Source organism: Homarus americanus, unplaced genomic scaffold (assembly GCF_018991925.1).
Source record: "Homarus americanus isolate GMGI-L3 unplaced genomic scaffold, GMGI_Hamer_2.0 scaffold11022, whole genome shotgun sequence".
Classification (NCBI taxonomy): Eukaryota; Metazoa; Arthropoda; class Malacostraca; order Decapoda; family Nephropidae; genus Homarus; species Homarus americanus.
The window spans coordinates 16,823,082-16,836,513 of record NW_024737068.1 but is presented as its reverse complement, the minus strand read 5'-3'; the positions used below and the strand labels follow the sequence as shown (position 1 = coordinate 16,836,513).

The 13,432-nt window shown below is 36.5% G+C and overlaps 1 protein-coding gene across 1 annotated transcript; it reads left to right on the top strand.

Annotated features, from left to right (window-relative positions):
* Positions 1-1,370: 1,370 nt before the first annotated feature.
* Positions 1,371-12,440, top strand: LOC121873026 (U3 small nucleolar RNA-interacting protein 2-like). Its single transcript, XM_042376327.1, has 8 exons — positions 1,371-1,527; positions 4,152-4,374; positions 4,517-4,759; positions 5,472-5,593; positions 6,024-6,217; positions 9,262-9,459; positions 11,322-11,458; positions 12,163-12,440. Exons 1-8 carry the CDS (start codon positions 1,387-1,389, stop codon positions 12,387-12,389), a joined length of 1,485 nt encoding a protein of 494 aa, XP_042232261.1. The 5' UTR covers positions 1,371-1,386; the 3' UTR covers positions 12,390-12,440.
* Positions 12,441-13,432: the final 992 nt, after the last annotated feature.

The window sequence follows — 13,432 nt, the reverse complement described above, 5'->3', positions numbered from 1 at the left end:
TACTGAAAATACTTAACCATATTTACTTCATAAAACCTATCTAACAGCTAGTTACTCAATTAAATTCAATATGATTAAGATTAGTTATATTTTGGTAATATGATTCGTGAGATAAGTGAGAAAAAAATTGACACACATAATGATCATTTTGCTTTTACCTTTGTTGCAATTTTTATGTTCTTTAAGTACAGATAAACTACTTTTTTACAAGGGATTTTCCTGTGTACCTATTCCCTAATATGGGCTCTGCATCCTTCACAGATTCTGAATTTTATTAAAAAAAATTCTTAAAAGTCAGTTTTATTTGAGTCTTTTGATTATAGAAAAGTTTAGTAACATTTAGAAGCTCTGGGTGTATTATAGATTTAGTCAAAGCAAAATACTTTTACAACACAATTAATTTTAAGTTAGGCTCATACCCATCTTGAGACAGAGCGCAATTTTAAGTTGGGATCAATTTATAATTTTTTTTATCTTTAGTTGATAATCATAAGTCAACCTCAATTTATTAAAAAAGAATAAATAAATATATATATATATATATATATATATATATATATAATATATATATATATATATATATATATATATATATATATATATATATATATATATATATATATATATATATATAATAGCTTTAAGTGAATATGTGCTATAAGTCAAGTAAATGTAGTTATTACGTTGTGAAACGGATTATAGAATTATAGCTATCGGCTCGGAAAATCGTTATCAGTTTATCGTCCAGGAATGAGAAGTAATTATGTACTGTGTAATTATAATGTTTGCAAAATGAAATTGCCTTGTTGTTTCGTTACAATATTCTTTACAGTCTGTCTTCTATTGTGGTTTAGTATACAAATATGGTTGAGTCCCTCGCTGCCTGATTTAGATGTCACCCTTACCCTAAACCCATGGTCCTACCCCTGTGCTTAAGACAACCCCATGGCAGGCGTAAGGAAAGGCTGTACTACCCATTATCGACTATATTTGATGATATTTCTATTATTATTATTATTATTATTATTATTATTATTATTATTATTATTATTATTATTATTATTATTATTATTATATATTATCACCAATTCTTATAGCGATTAGACTTTCTCCACAATAAAATCACTATTAATCTACACGTACACCCACAAAAGATACTACGATGATATTTATATTATTCTTATTTATAATATATTATAAATTCTTATAAAAAAGAGTGCAATGAAATTTTTATAGCGATTAGGCCTACACTTTGAATTCACAAAAACAGCATCAAGTAGAATAAAAGTTATATCTCATAATTTTTTATTGTTAACAATTCATTGATTTATTTATGGAATTATTAGACTGAAAGCTAAGCACTGGAGCTAAAAGTATTTACTGCTGATGTACCACAACACGCTGGTGACTCGTGTGGTGCTGCAGGTAAACAAACTTCTAACACTGTGTGGGTCCAACCGTCCAGGTCACTTGTTAAAAATGCCTTTCTTCCTTCGAGGGAAACGACCTGGGGATAATAAGCGAAAGGTAAGATAATAATGCTTTAAATATATCTACAGTACAAAGATAAAGGCATTTGGGGGTGTCCCTTCTTCTGTCCAACTGATAGATAGGGTGGAATCAAAGGCACTTCGTCTTATTAACTTTCCTTATTTTTTTTTTTTTTTATATATCATATTCGCCACTTATCAGCTTACTAGCCGTTTGGGCGGTCTATCCAGGGTTAGTACAGGTGGGGACCGGGAAACCTGTGATGTTTGGTAGAGTCTCACGTGAGTTTGGGCTGAGGTTCAAACCCTTGACATATTGGTGAGAGTTATGTGCCTTACCGCTGTACCTCATTTCCAACTAGGCCCATCTTAAATAACCAACTCTGTTCAACCATTTCTATCTCGGCCCACCTTGCACACTTCAGACAAGTAGCTGACTAGAGGTTCAGGAATGAGTTTGAGATGTTTTATGTCTCATTTGGTTCACTGAAATACAAAGAGTGTGAATGAGTGAATACCGAGGGTTCATTCGGTGTGAAGGGGTGATGGACAACTCGTACCCAATTACGAGATAACTCGTATCCAGTTTGGATCTTTACCCTAAACTAATTCCTAAGATTCCCCGGGTGACCAAAACTAAAATAATACCGATACCCAATTTTCATTGATAATTCAGTGGTGGAGCAGATGGCTAACACCAGAAAACTGAACGAAATCAAACAACGCCTTCTGGTGTTAGCTGTCTGCTCCACCTTTACTTTTTCATTAAATACAGGCAGTCCCCGGGTTATGAAAGAGTTACGTTCCTCGGAGTGTTCTTAAGTCGAAACACATGCCATGTGTATCCCAATACTGTAGTACAGTACTTACAGAACAATGCTTAAAATCCTACTATATCCTAGCCTAAGTCCTTAAATACATCTAAAATCACTTAATGTAAGATAAAAGAAATAGAATGACAAAATACAGTTAATGAAAGTAAAAAAAAATACATCATCAGGCAAATAAAATACAGTAATGTAGTGTTAAACAGAGGTGAACAGTGGTGAATAGTGCTTAAGTCAGTGAGAACAACTCGACAGTAACAGTCGTACCCAAGTTAACCTTCACACAGTGAGGTCCCAGGTACCCAGTGATAACGGCCCGTGAGACCCAACAACAACCAGCGATGTGTTAATCTGTCTACGATAGGAAGGCCTAAGACCAAACCTCACTCATATAACACCATCTGTAAGGGAATTACTACACCACATGTCCCTCATAACACCATATGTGAGGGAATTACTACACCACGTCAAGTCCCTCATCACACCATCTGTGAGGGAATTACTACACCATGTGAGGTCCCTCATAACACCATCTGTGAGGGAATTACTACACCACGTGATGCCCCTCATAACACCATCTGTGAGGGAATTACTACACCACATGTCCCTCATAACACCATATGTGAGGGAATTACTACACCATGTGAGGTCCCTCATAACACCATCTGTGAGGGAATTACTACACCACGTCAGGCCCCTCATAACACCATCTGTTTGGGAATTACTACACCACGTGATGCCCCTCATAACACCATCTGTGAGGGAGTTACTACACCACGTGAGTCCCCTCATAACACCATCTGTGAGGTAATTACTACACCACGTGAGGTCCCTCATAACACCATCTGTGAGGTAATTACTACACCACGTGAGGTTCCTCATAACACCATCTGTTTTCAAAGCCCAAATGACGCCTTGTAGCCGACTCACGCATCTGATGAGCGCACAACAAACTCATTCCCTGTACTGCATATATTATGAATATGTTAATTAAATGTTAAAATGACTAATAATTATAATATAAAACATTAAAAAATATTAAAAAGCTGAAATTTATTGATATTTAATCCATTGGAAACGAATTTAAACTTAGAACAGATTACTGAATTGGCAGACTGGGCCATCAGCTGACCAGCTGATGCCCACAACAAAACGTGATTTTCGTAAGGATTTCGTTAATCGAATTTTTGTTCGTTAACCGAATTGAAGATTCTTATGGAAGGTACTAATTCGTTAACCGAAATTTCGTTAACCGAGGGACCACTGTACTTCGTTTTAATATGCCGCTGGTACTCAGTTGAAGCAGTACAGTACTTGATTTGACTCCTGGAAGCTGTATGTGAATTATACTCCATTATTTGAATTATTGGCTCATTGGACCCTCACATACAATACATTAGTTCTAGTTAGTGAGATGTTACTCTACATTGTATTAGGATTATTACTGTACAGTATTACAGGTTGGACCCTGCTAATCTGGAAAGCTTGGGATCAGACCTGTTTCAGATTAGCACAAGTTTACTATACTGTGACACTGAAATAAGTAGAACAGCAGAAAAGCCAAAGAGAAAATTGTATCTTATAGGCCTAATGATAGCTGGAAACTAACGACAGCCAGATTCAAACACCGTCCCGAACCATTGAAGCTACTGGACTACTGCATCGGGTGCCGGAATAGCGGGGTCCAACCTGTACTAGTTTCCAAATTATTGATTTAAATTTTATCAGTCTCAGATTTCCTGTGTGAAAACAGATTTAGAGAAGCCAGGTAATCTACCATAGGTATTCTTGTTTCTAAAAAAATTGAAAGCTACAAGTGTGTTTTTTTTTCCAGAAACCACTCAAGAAGGAAAGATTATCCAGTGTTACTGCCACAGCCAAGAAAGCTAAATATACTCCAGATCTGGATGAGGAGATAACAAGTGATGAAGATGAGCAGTATATAAAAGGAAGGCAGGTGCAGGGGGAGGAAAAGGAAGATGAAGAGGATGAAGAGACACCACAAGAGAAGAAAGTGAGGTTGGCTCGCCAGTATCTTAAGGAGCTGCAAGACCAGAGTAAGTCTGCAGTCTTTTTGGTAAAGAGATTAGTAAGGAATGGGAACTCCATGTTTTTAGCTCTGGTACTGAAAGGAAATATGATTAATTTTTTTTTTATATTGTACATACTTTAATAATACATTCCTGTTTCATTCAACAGAGGCACAAGATGAAGAAGATAAGGTATTGGATGATGAAGCCATTGGCATTCAACTTCGGGAAGATTTACTTAAGGCATCTGGAAAACTGCGAAAAACTGTTGCAAATCTGTACATTAAACCTGAGTTGCAGGATTTCTGTGTTCTTAAGTCTAAACAACAGAAACTACCTATCACCTGTGTGACTGTTACTAGTGATGAAAAATATATATTTTCAGGCTCCAAAGATTGTTCTATTGTAAAATGTAAGTGAATTTTCCCTGCCCATGACTATTTTTTTTCCCCATATGTGCATTGAATGTCATTTGAAAAAACTAATATATCTACTGTAAGTCTGTATATGTCAATGACACCTTGTTCTCAAGGAACTTTCCCTGAGTGAAGGTGGTCACATAAGATATAATTCTAGGCTACCCTGTCTAAACCTGCCTTTCAAGATTTACATGGTCCTATTGCAGTCTTACCTTTCCATTTAAGGAAGCTGATTACCTGTCACACACTGTATTACAGGATCAAGTGATGAAAGTTAGATTATTTTCTAATTTCCACCACTAACTTTTGTATTTAATTCACTCATGTTCTCTCTAGCTTTGCCATCTATCATCTTTCCATTCTTAAATTACCGTATATGTCGTCGTATAAGACGGAATTTTAATCTTAAAAAATCAGCCCAAAATTAGGGGTCGTCTTAAATGCCGGGTATAAAATCCGAACCTCTACATCCTGTGGTTTAGTGTGCATATTAAAACAATAAAAATGTATTCTAAACCTGTCTAATATATATATATATATATATATATATATATATATATATATATATATATATATATATATATATATATATATATATATATATATATATATATATATATATATATATATATATATATATATATATATATATATATATATATATATATATATATATATATATATAATATATATACTTTTTTCCAGTCACACTTGATGGGAAAAGAGTGGGGAGTATACCTGGTGGGCGTAAAGGCACAGAAAAGGTTCACGTTGGTCACACATCTCACATATTTTCTCTGGCAGTTTCCTCAGATGGGAAATTTTTGGTAAGTTCATTAAATTCTCTAACTTCTGGGGTTACTCATATGTTTTCACTTGATCATGTCAAGATCATCAGTAATATACTATACTGTACAGTACATAGAACAATCCCTAAAAAATGTGTGTATGTTCGATTGGCTATCTTAGTAAAACACTTATTCTCAGTTGCCCACTGGTGCACCATCATCCAAAATGTAATGAAATTAGCCAGGAATCCGTCCACCCCTAGCACCCCTTTTTTTACAATTTATTATTTGGTAGTCTAGCACATGGTGAACTAACATTTTTCACAATGTCCTTCAAGCATTGGTATAATATATTTCTAAAAATAATGTTTTTAAGTAGATTTGTCTGCAACCTTTGTGTTTGAAGAAGAATTTTCCAACATAGTCCTTCGATTTGAAAAGTTAATGTTCTCCATTATTTATATTTCAGGCATCAGGTGACAAGGGGGGCTACATACACATCTGGAATGCAGAAACACTTGACCATCTCAAAAAATTTAAGAAACATCGTGGAGCCATCTCTGGTTTGGCTTTTCGTCTTTCCACTCATACCCTTTTCTCTGCCTCTCATGATCGAATGGTGATGGTATGGAATCTGGATGCCATGGCATTTGTTGAAAATTTGTGAGTTAATTTTTTTCCTTTTACCAATTTGTAGATTTTTTACAATTGATGACCCACCTCATGTAATGAAAGTACTGTATATATATTTCTCACAGAATCTCTTAAACTGGGGATGCAGACAAGAACATTTTGTGATTGGCTTTTGTATCAAAACAATTTGTTTGAAAAGAGTACTTTAAGCCTGGAAGATTCAGATATCCAGAAAGGGTTTGGTGATGAGTAGGAACATAATTTTTTTTCATACATGATTAGGAAATAGAATCACAGTGTGAGGATTTAAAATTCTTTTTAGTGTATTTTAGAACTTCATAAATTATGAAATTACCAAGTTAATTACAGGTGCAGTACAGTGAGCAGCATTTTGGACTCATGGTTTAGGCTACTTCTCAGTAAGGCATCAACCTAAGCAATGTGTTTCATGAGTGATATACATTCAGTTTAGTGGTGCACAGCTAATAGTGCTTAGATAGTTTTTATCAGAAAATTCCCATGCAGGAATTGTTATTTCTGTACTGTACAGTAGACCCTTTCCATTCTTGGGTTTGCGATTCGCGAATACGACAATTTGCAGTAAGCAGCTGGTGGCTCGGTGTGGCTAGCATGCGAGCCTTTTCCCGCAGTGCAACGAGTCACTGCACACGCTCTCGGCGTCTCATCTCCCTCTGTTTGCCCACACCCAGCACCCGTGACCTAGCATCCCGTGTCATACTCTAAAAACTTTAGCGTTTCTTTATGAAAATGGCTCCTAAAAGACTGCCTAGTGATGCTAGTGGAGTGAAACATAAAAGGCAAAAGTCAGTGATGACCCTGGCAAAGAAAGTTGAATTATTAGACAAGTTAAAGAAGGGGATGAGTGCTGCCGCAGTTGGTCGGTTGTTTGATGTGAACGAATCCACAGTGCAGTATATCAAGAAAAATGAACAAGCAATTCATGATACTATTCAAGCTAGTGCTCCTTCAAATGTTAAAGTGGCGCAGGTTGTTTGTGACAGGAACATAGTGAAAACTGAGAAAGCACTGATCATTTGGGTTGAGGACCAGCACCGCAAAATTGTTCCGATCGACAGCAACGTAATTCGTGAAAAGGCTAAAAGTCTTTATGCTCATTTTTACGAGTCAACAGGTGGTGAAGGGGCTAGTGTGACAACTGAACCAACTTTTAGTGCCAGTAAAGGTTGGTTCGAGAATTAAAAAAAAAAAGATTCTTGCTCCATAATGTGAAGCTGACTGGGGAGGCCGCATCAGCTGACCACAGCCGCAGGTGCATTTCCTGCCAAATTAAAGAAAATAATAGAAGAGAAAGCCTATAAACCAGAGCAAGTGTTTAATGCTGATGAATCTGGTTTATAATAGAAAATGCCTGGTAAAGTGTTCATAAACAAGCAGGTGAGGCGTGCCTCTGGGTTCAAGGCAGCCAAGGACAGTGACACTCACCTTCACCGTGGCAATGCGGCTGGCCACATGATCAAGCCTGGCTTCTTTTACTGCTCAGCAAACCCTAGGGCTTTAAAGGGAAAAACAAGAACCTTTTGCCAGTTTTTTGGCAGTCTTAACAAAAAAGCATGGGTAACTGCAAGCATTCCTGGATTGGTTCCATAAATGCTTCGTCCCAGAAGTGGAAAACATCCTGCTTCCAAGAATATGGAATTGAAGGTGTTATTACTGATAGACAATGCACCAGGCCACCCAGAAAGTTTACTGTTTAGCCATCCAGGTGAAGAGGTGGTGTTCCTACCCCTTAACGCCACTGCTCTTATTCAACCTCCGATCAGGGTGTAATACACACCTTCAAGGCAAATTACACCCGGCGCTCCTTTGGTCGTATCCTAATGCCATGGATGCAGAACCTGACCTTGATGTTAGCAAGTGTTGGAAGGAATACAGCACTGCAGACTGTATTACCAACATCAGTGAAACATTCAATGAACTCAAACCAGAGACAATGAGTGCTTGTTGGCACACCTTATGGCCTGAGTGTGTGAATAACTTTCAAGGGTTCCTGTCCATATTAAAGGATGTGAATGACGTTGTGAGTGTTGCACATCAGTTGGGTGGTGAGGGGTTTGTGGACATGGTTGCTGAAGACGTGGAAGAGCTGATTGATAGGCATGGAGAGGAACTGATAGAAGAGAATTTGGAAGATTTAGTAAAAAGTGCCATGGAGGATGAAGAGGAAGACTATGGAATTACAACAAGAAGGTTGGAGCTTAGAAAATTCTGGTGAACTATTTTGACACAGAGGTATGGTAGGTGACACAGAGGCATGGTAGGTGACACAGGCATGGTAGGTGACACGGGCATGGTAAGTGACATAGGCATGGTAGGTGACACAGGCATGGTAGGTGACAGGCATGGTAGGTGACACAGGTGGCCAGATATGCCTAGATTTTCCAAAGTTATACTAATACAGTACCTGTACAGTCCAAGATCATATCCATGCTGTGTTATATGAAATTCTGAGTTGTCAAATGCCGAGTTATCGTGGGTTTACTATACTGTATAAACATTCTCATTAAGCTTAAAAAAAAATTGTGTTCAACTTGTGCTTACATATAGAAATAATTATTCTATCATGATTACTGTACTCGTATAAAAGTGTATTTAGATAATTTATTTACAGTCCTAATGCAATAAATCCCACCTTTGTATCTCAAATAGCAAGCTTGCTATGATTCACTACGTACAATTAAATCTTGTGTGGTGCAACCAAGTGCGGTGAGGTGAGTAACAGGCCAGACCCCGAGCATCTTACAGGAGAGTGCCTACCCAAACCCAGGAGTGTTAATAGCTGTGTACCACTAAAGTAAAAGGTAATATAACAAAAGACTTTCAACATAGAAATGGTTCTTGATTTTAAGGAGAGTAAACTTAGTTAGAAAACAAAAATTTTACAAAACTGTCTGTTTCTCAGTCCCAGCAGTGCATGATTTTCAAGATTGTCCTCATTATGGGATAAACCAGTCCAAAATTGGAGAGGGACTTTCCCATTCTGAAGAACTTCAGGAAGTTATTTTAGGAATTATGAAATTTTTTAATATTTTCAGAGGTGGTCATCAGGATGCAATAACAGGAATAGATGCACTTGTGAGAGAATCCTGTATCACCAGTGGAGGACGTGATCAATCAGTAATTGTGTATGTTCTCGTTGAAGATAAGCAGTTGCGGTTTTCTGGCCACCAGGCTTCCATTGATGGCATCAAACTTGTTAATGATAAAACATTTGTAACCTTTGCCCAAGATGGGTAAGTAAAAAACAAGCACTTATGTATAGACAAATTACATGCTAGTTTATCACATTTAACCATGTAGAAGGTTGAGTTCTGAACTTACTGGAGATGGGAGAATTCAGATGCTTCCAATGCATGGACTCTATCTTTGACTTTGGGTCTCAGTGATGAATCCAGACCTCATTTCACTTCACCAGACTAGAAAAAAAGTTGGTTGGATCATCTTTGTACAGTTCAAGGCATTTTCAACTTGAAAACATCCTGTATTGTTGATTCTAAGTGCTGGGGTTTTGGGGAACCCATCTTATAGGAACTTAAGACATCCTAAATGTTCGTGGATGGTGGTCACAACACTTCCATGTGAAATTCCAGTCTGTGTGTTTGTTTCAATGCTGTATTAAGCATTTGTTTTGGGCTAAAGTTGGTGGCAACTGAAAGACTGGGGATCATCTTCAGGATTTTTACACCCACAAGTGAAATCTTTGGCTCACTTTGTTATTGTCACGCTCCCACCATGTGTTGAGGAATTTCCTTTGCTATGGAACCTTGTTTTTGTTGTTGGTTTTTTACAAAATTTTGACAAAACTTATAATTATCTCATACTTCATATTTTAAAATCTCAATGAAATAATTACTGTATTTCTATTACAGGAGCTAAATATGAAACAAATACTCAAGCAGGCAACTTCATGTTTCCCCCTAAAAGAAGCTGCTGTACAGAACCACTTAACCCCTGAATTGGAACTCTTTTGAATACCCCTTAGTTAAGATTTGTTTGAGAAAAGCTATTTAGGATTGAAGTCGAGGGATTTGTAAACAATTTGAATCTAAGGGGAGTAGATAAAAAAAGGAAGATGCTAAGGCTATCTAAGTAGAATTAAGTTATAATTTTTATGGTGTACGAAAAATAGGTTAAAGTGGAGGTGACGTTTATCACCAGAAGGAACTTATGGAAATTTACCAAGGATTCTGGAGATGTTAATTGCATGGTACAATAGGAAATAAGAAAATAGAAATGACAATGCACAGAACCTGACTTAACCTAAATGACACCTGCCATATAAAGGTGGATATAGTGCAGCGATGACCTCGAGAAAGTAGTGGAATCTGTCTCTTGAACAAAGCGTTGGATTCAGCTAAGTAGTCGGCAACAAAAACGTGGGATACATGCTCTAAAATCTAGTCACTGTCTTTCTCTAGATTGTGTATGAGTACCACAACATAGTGTAACTTTACATCTTCTGTGCACAAAAGAGTGTGACCATTTGATACATTGAAACAAATAATTCTGGTTGATTGTCAGCTTTCTTCCGCAATTTGGACACTTGCATGTCCTTCCCACTAGTCCATGTTCGCAGACAAACTCTTGAAGACTGTCTTGATCCTTCACAAGCACAGATAAATTGCGATGCGATACTGAACAGCCTGAACACATCATCATAATTACGCATTTGAACGACAGGGTGATTAGTTTCTCCTTGAGGAAGAACAATAAGAATAGGAACAAACAGTTGACTTAAAATTCAGTGATACTCTAAATAAAATCAAAGGGTATTCAGACCCATATTATGGGATTTGAATCAAACCATATGAATATCATCTTGTATATATCGAAGAGTTTCTGGAATCAATGGAAAAAAATTGTGCAAATGCAAACTTTAAAAACAGGAAAGTAAAGCCTATTAAATTGAAAGCAAAAGACAATCAATTCAATAATTACGGTATTACAGACGCCAGATGAGATCCTCCAGCATTTATTTTCCTTGTTTGCACATACAGGATTCACTACTTATCGTTTAAGAGCACACGAGAATAAAGGTGGTCACAGGAGAATTGGCGGCTAATGGAGATATTACTTATCTATTTTGTTCCAACAGATCTCTAGCCTTATGGACGACCCTAAAGAAGCGCCCTCACAGTCTTGTAAAAGCAGCTCATGGCTATCAGATCAATGGTCTACCAAACTGGATTACCGCAGTTGCTGCTTTTGTTAATTCTGACCTTGTTGCATCAGGTGTGTGCATTCTTCTATGTTCATAAATAAAAGAAATTATTGTTCTCCCATAATTTTTTTTTTATATTTTGTTAATTGTTGTGTGTGTATAGGTAATGAACCATATTAATATATTTATGTCTTTTGATCTACTATTCTTATCCCCCCAAATTAATTTATACATGCAACTAGAAGTCTTACCAGGCAATGAAAATGGAGTTACAGTTCCAAGAACCAAAAAAAGCAGAGTCAAAGATGTAAGGAAGAAAAGATCTCCAGTTGTAAAGCTGCCTGGATGTAAACCTTCTGTGTCTGATATTAATTTTTTTCTGCTAGGGGAGATGTGTTTGTTTAAGATAGTTCAGACAACTTGGGAATTAGTAAAGTAGAGGGCATTGTGTTAATGATACAGGTATGAGAGAAAGAGGTCACACTTTTGGGTAATTTTTCAAGAGCTTAGGAAAGTTAAGGTTGGACAATAAAGTTTAAAAGGTTTGTGAAGGATTGGGATAAGGATATAATCCAGGACAGAATCTGTATTTGGGATTTACTTGTCAGAGAGCAGACCAAAAGTTGGGAATATGTATCTTTGGGGAGATTTAAAAGTACTGTCCTGTATACAGTAAATTTTTTCTACCTTGATCAAGGACCTTTTTCTGCTATAATACAGGATGGCTGGAACCTAGACAGATGTATTACAGTATTGATTTTTTTATTACTTACAGGATCAATGGATGGGTTTGTGCGCCTTTGGAGAGTTGAGACAGAGGGACATCGTACACTGAAGCCATTATTTGCCATCCCTGTTCCAGGAGTGATCAACTCCATGGCATTCACAGCAAGTGGGAACCACCTTGTTGTTGGAGTAGGACAAGAGCATAAATTAGGAAGATGGTTTAAAGAGAAAGCAGGGAAAAATTCTATTGTTGTTATTCATTTAAAAAATGCATAAATTATAAACAAAATGATGTACTATACTGTAGATTAATAATTTTTTTTACAATTTTGTCCTTACTTTTTTCCCTTTGGGTTTATGAAAAAATTGAATTAGTTGCATATGAAAATCATGGAAAGTTTGGTGTACAGTACTGTATAGTAAGTCCTTGAGACTGACTTGAATTTACTGAGCTGAACTACCAGTCCTAACTGAAATCAGTTAGACATCTCTAAACCATTCATTATCATCAATGTTTTACAGCCATTTTCCATGTTAGTAGATTCGCTTTGATTACCTGATGGCAGCTCTCCATGCTGTGTGGTCTCTTGCAGCCTCTCTCATCAGGTCTTGACTAATGTCATTCATGATTATTGAGATTTTTTAACTCGATGAAACATGTTTAGGAATGTATTTTTGCTTTACCCTGAATTGCAAAATCTTTTGACCACCCCTATTTAAATTACAGTTGGTGGTAGGATGGCTAACATTGTGAATAATTCTTATTTTTGGGTATTTGAAATGTGGTTAATCAAGTCTATTGTACTGTACAAGAATATGTTTTGACAATGGTCACCAAAAATTTATTGTCAGTGTATAAAGTTATTTTCTAATTGTCTTCAAAGTTTGCCTAAAATGAGAAAATGGTGAAATAAAATTAATTTCTGAGGTGTATGACACTTACAAAATAAGGAAATAGCCACCTATGTGGATTGGTGGCTTATATTCTTTTACCAATAAAAGAAAGTAAGCTTTGCCAAAAAATCCTATGTAGGTGGTCTGAATATTAAATTGATTTTCTGGATTTCTTTCTCCTTTCAAAGTTCACAAGAAGCATAAATTCACTGTGCAGTAGAACGTCGAAATAACACGAGATATGTTCCAAGAGAGGTCACTTTAAACAGAATTCGCACTAAATCAAAGTGTTTCAATGGAATAATTTAGTTAGGTACTTGAGAGAAACACAAAATACTAAAAAGGCTGAGTCTACCCAAATGCACCTCAGCCCATCTCCTAGAATAAACAAAACATTGTTTTTTCTAGTATGTTAAAACAAACAG

Coding starts and splice junctions, on each gene's coding strand:
- LOC121873026 (XM_042376327.1), top strand. CDS start 1,387: ATGTACCACAACACGCTGGTGACTCGTGTGGTGCTGCAGGTAAACAAA. Junction 4,375..4,516: donor TAAGGAGCTGCAAGACCAGA/GTAAGTCTGCAG, acceptor TTCATTCAACAG/AGGCACAAGATGAAGAAGAT. Junction 11,459..12,162: donor TTCTGACCTTGTTGCATCAG/GTGTGTGCATTC, acceptor TATTACTTACAG/GATCAATGGATGGGTTTGTG.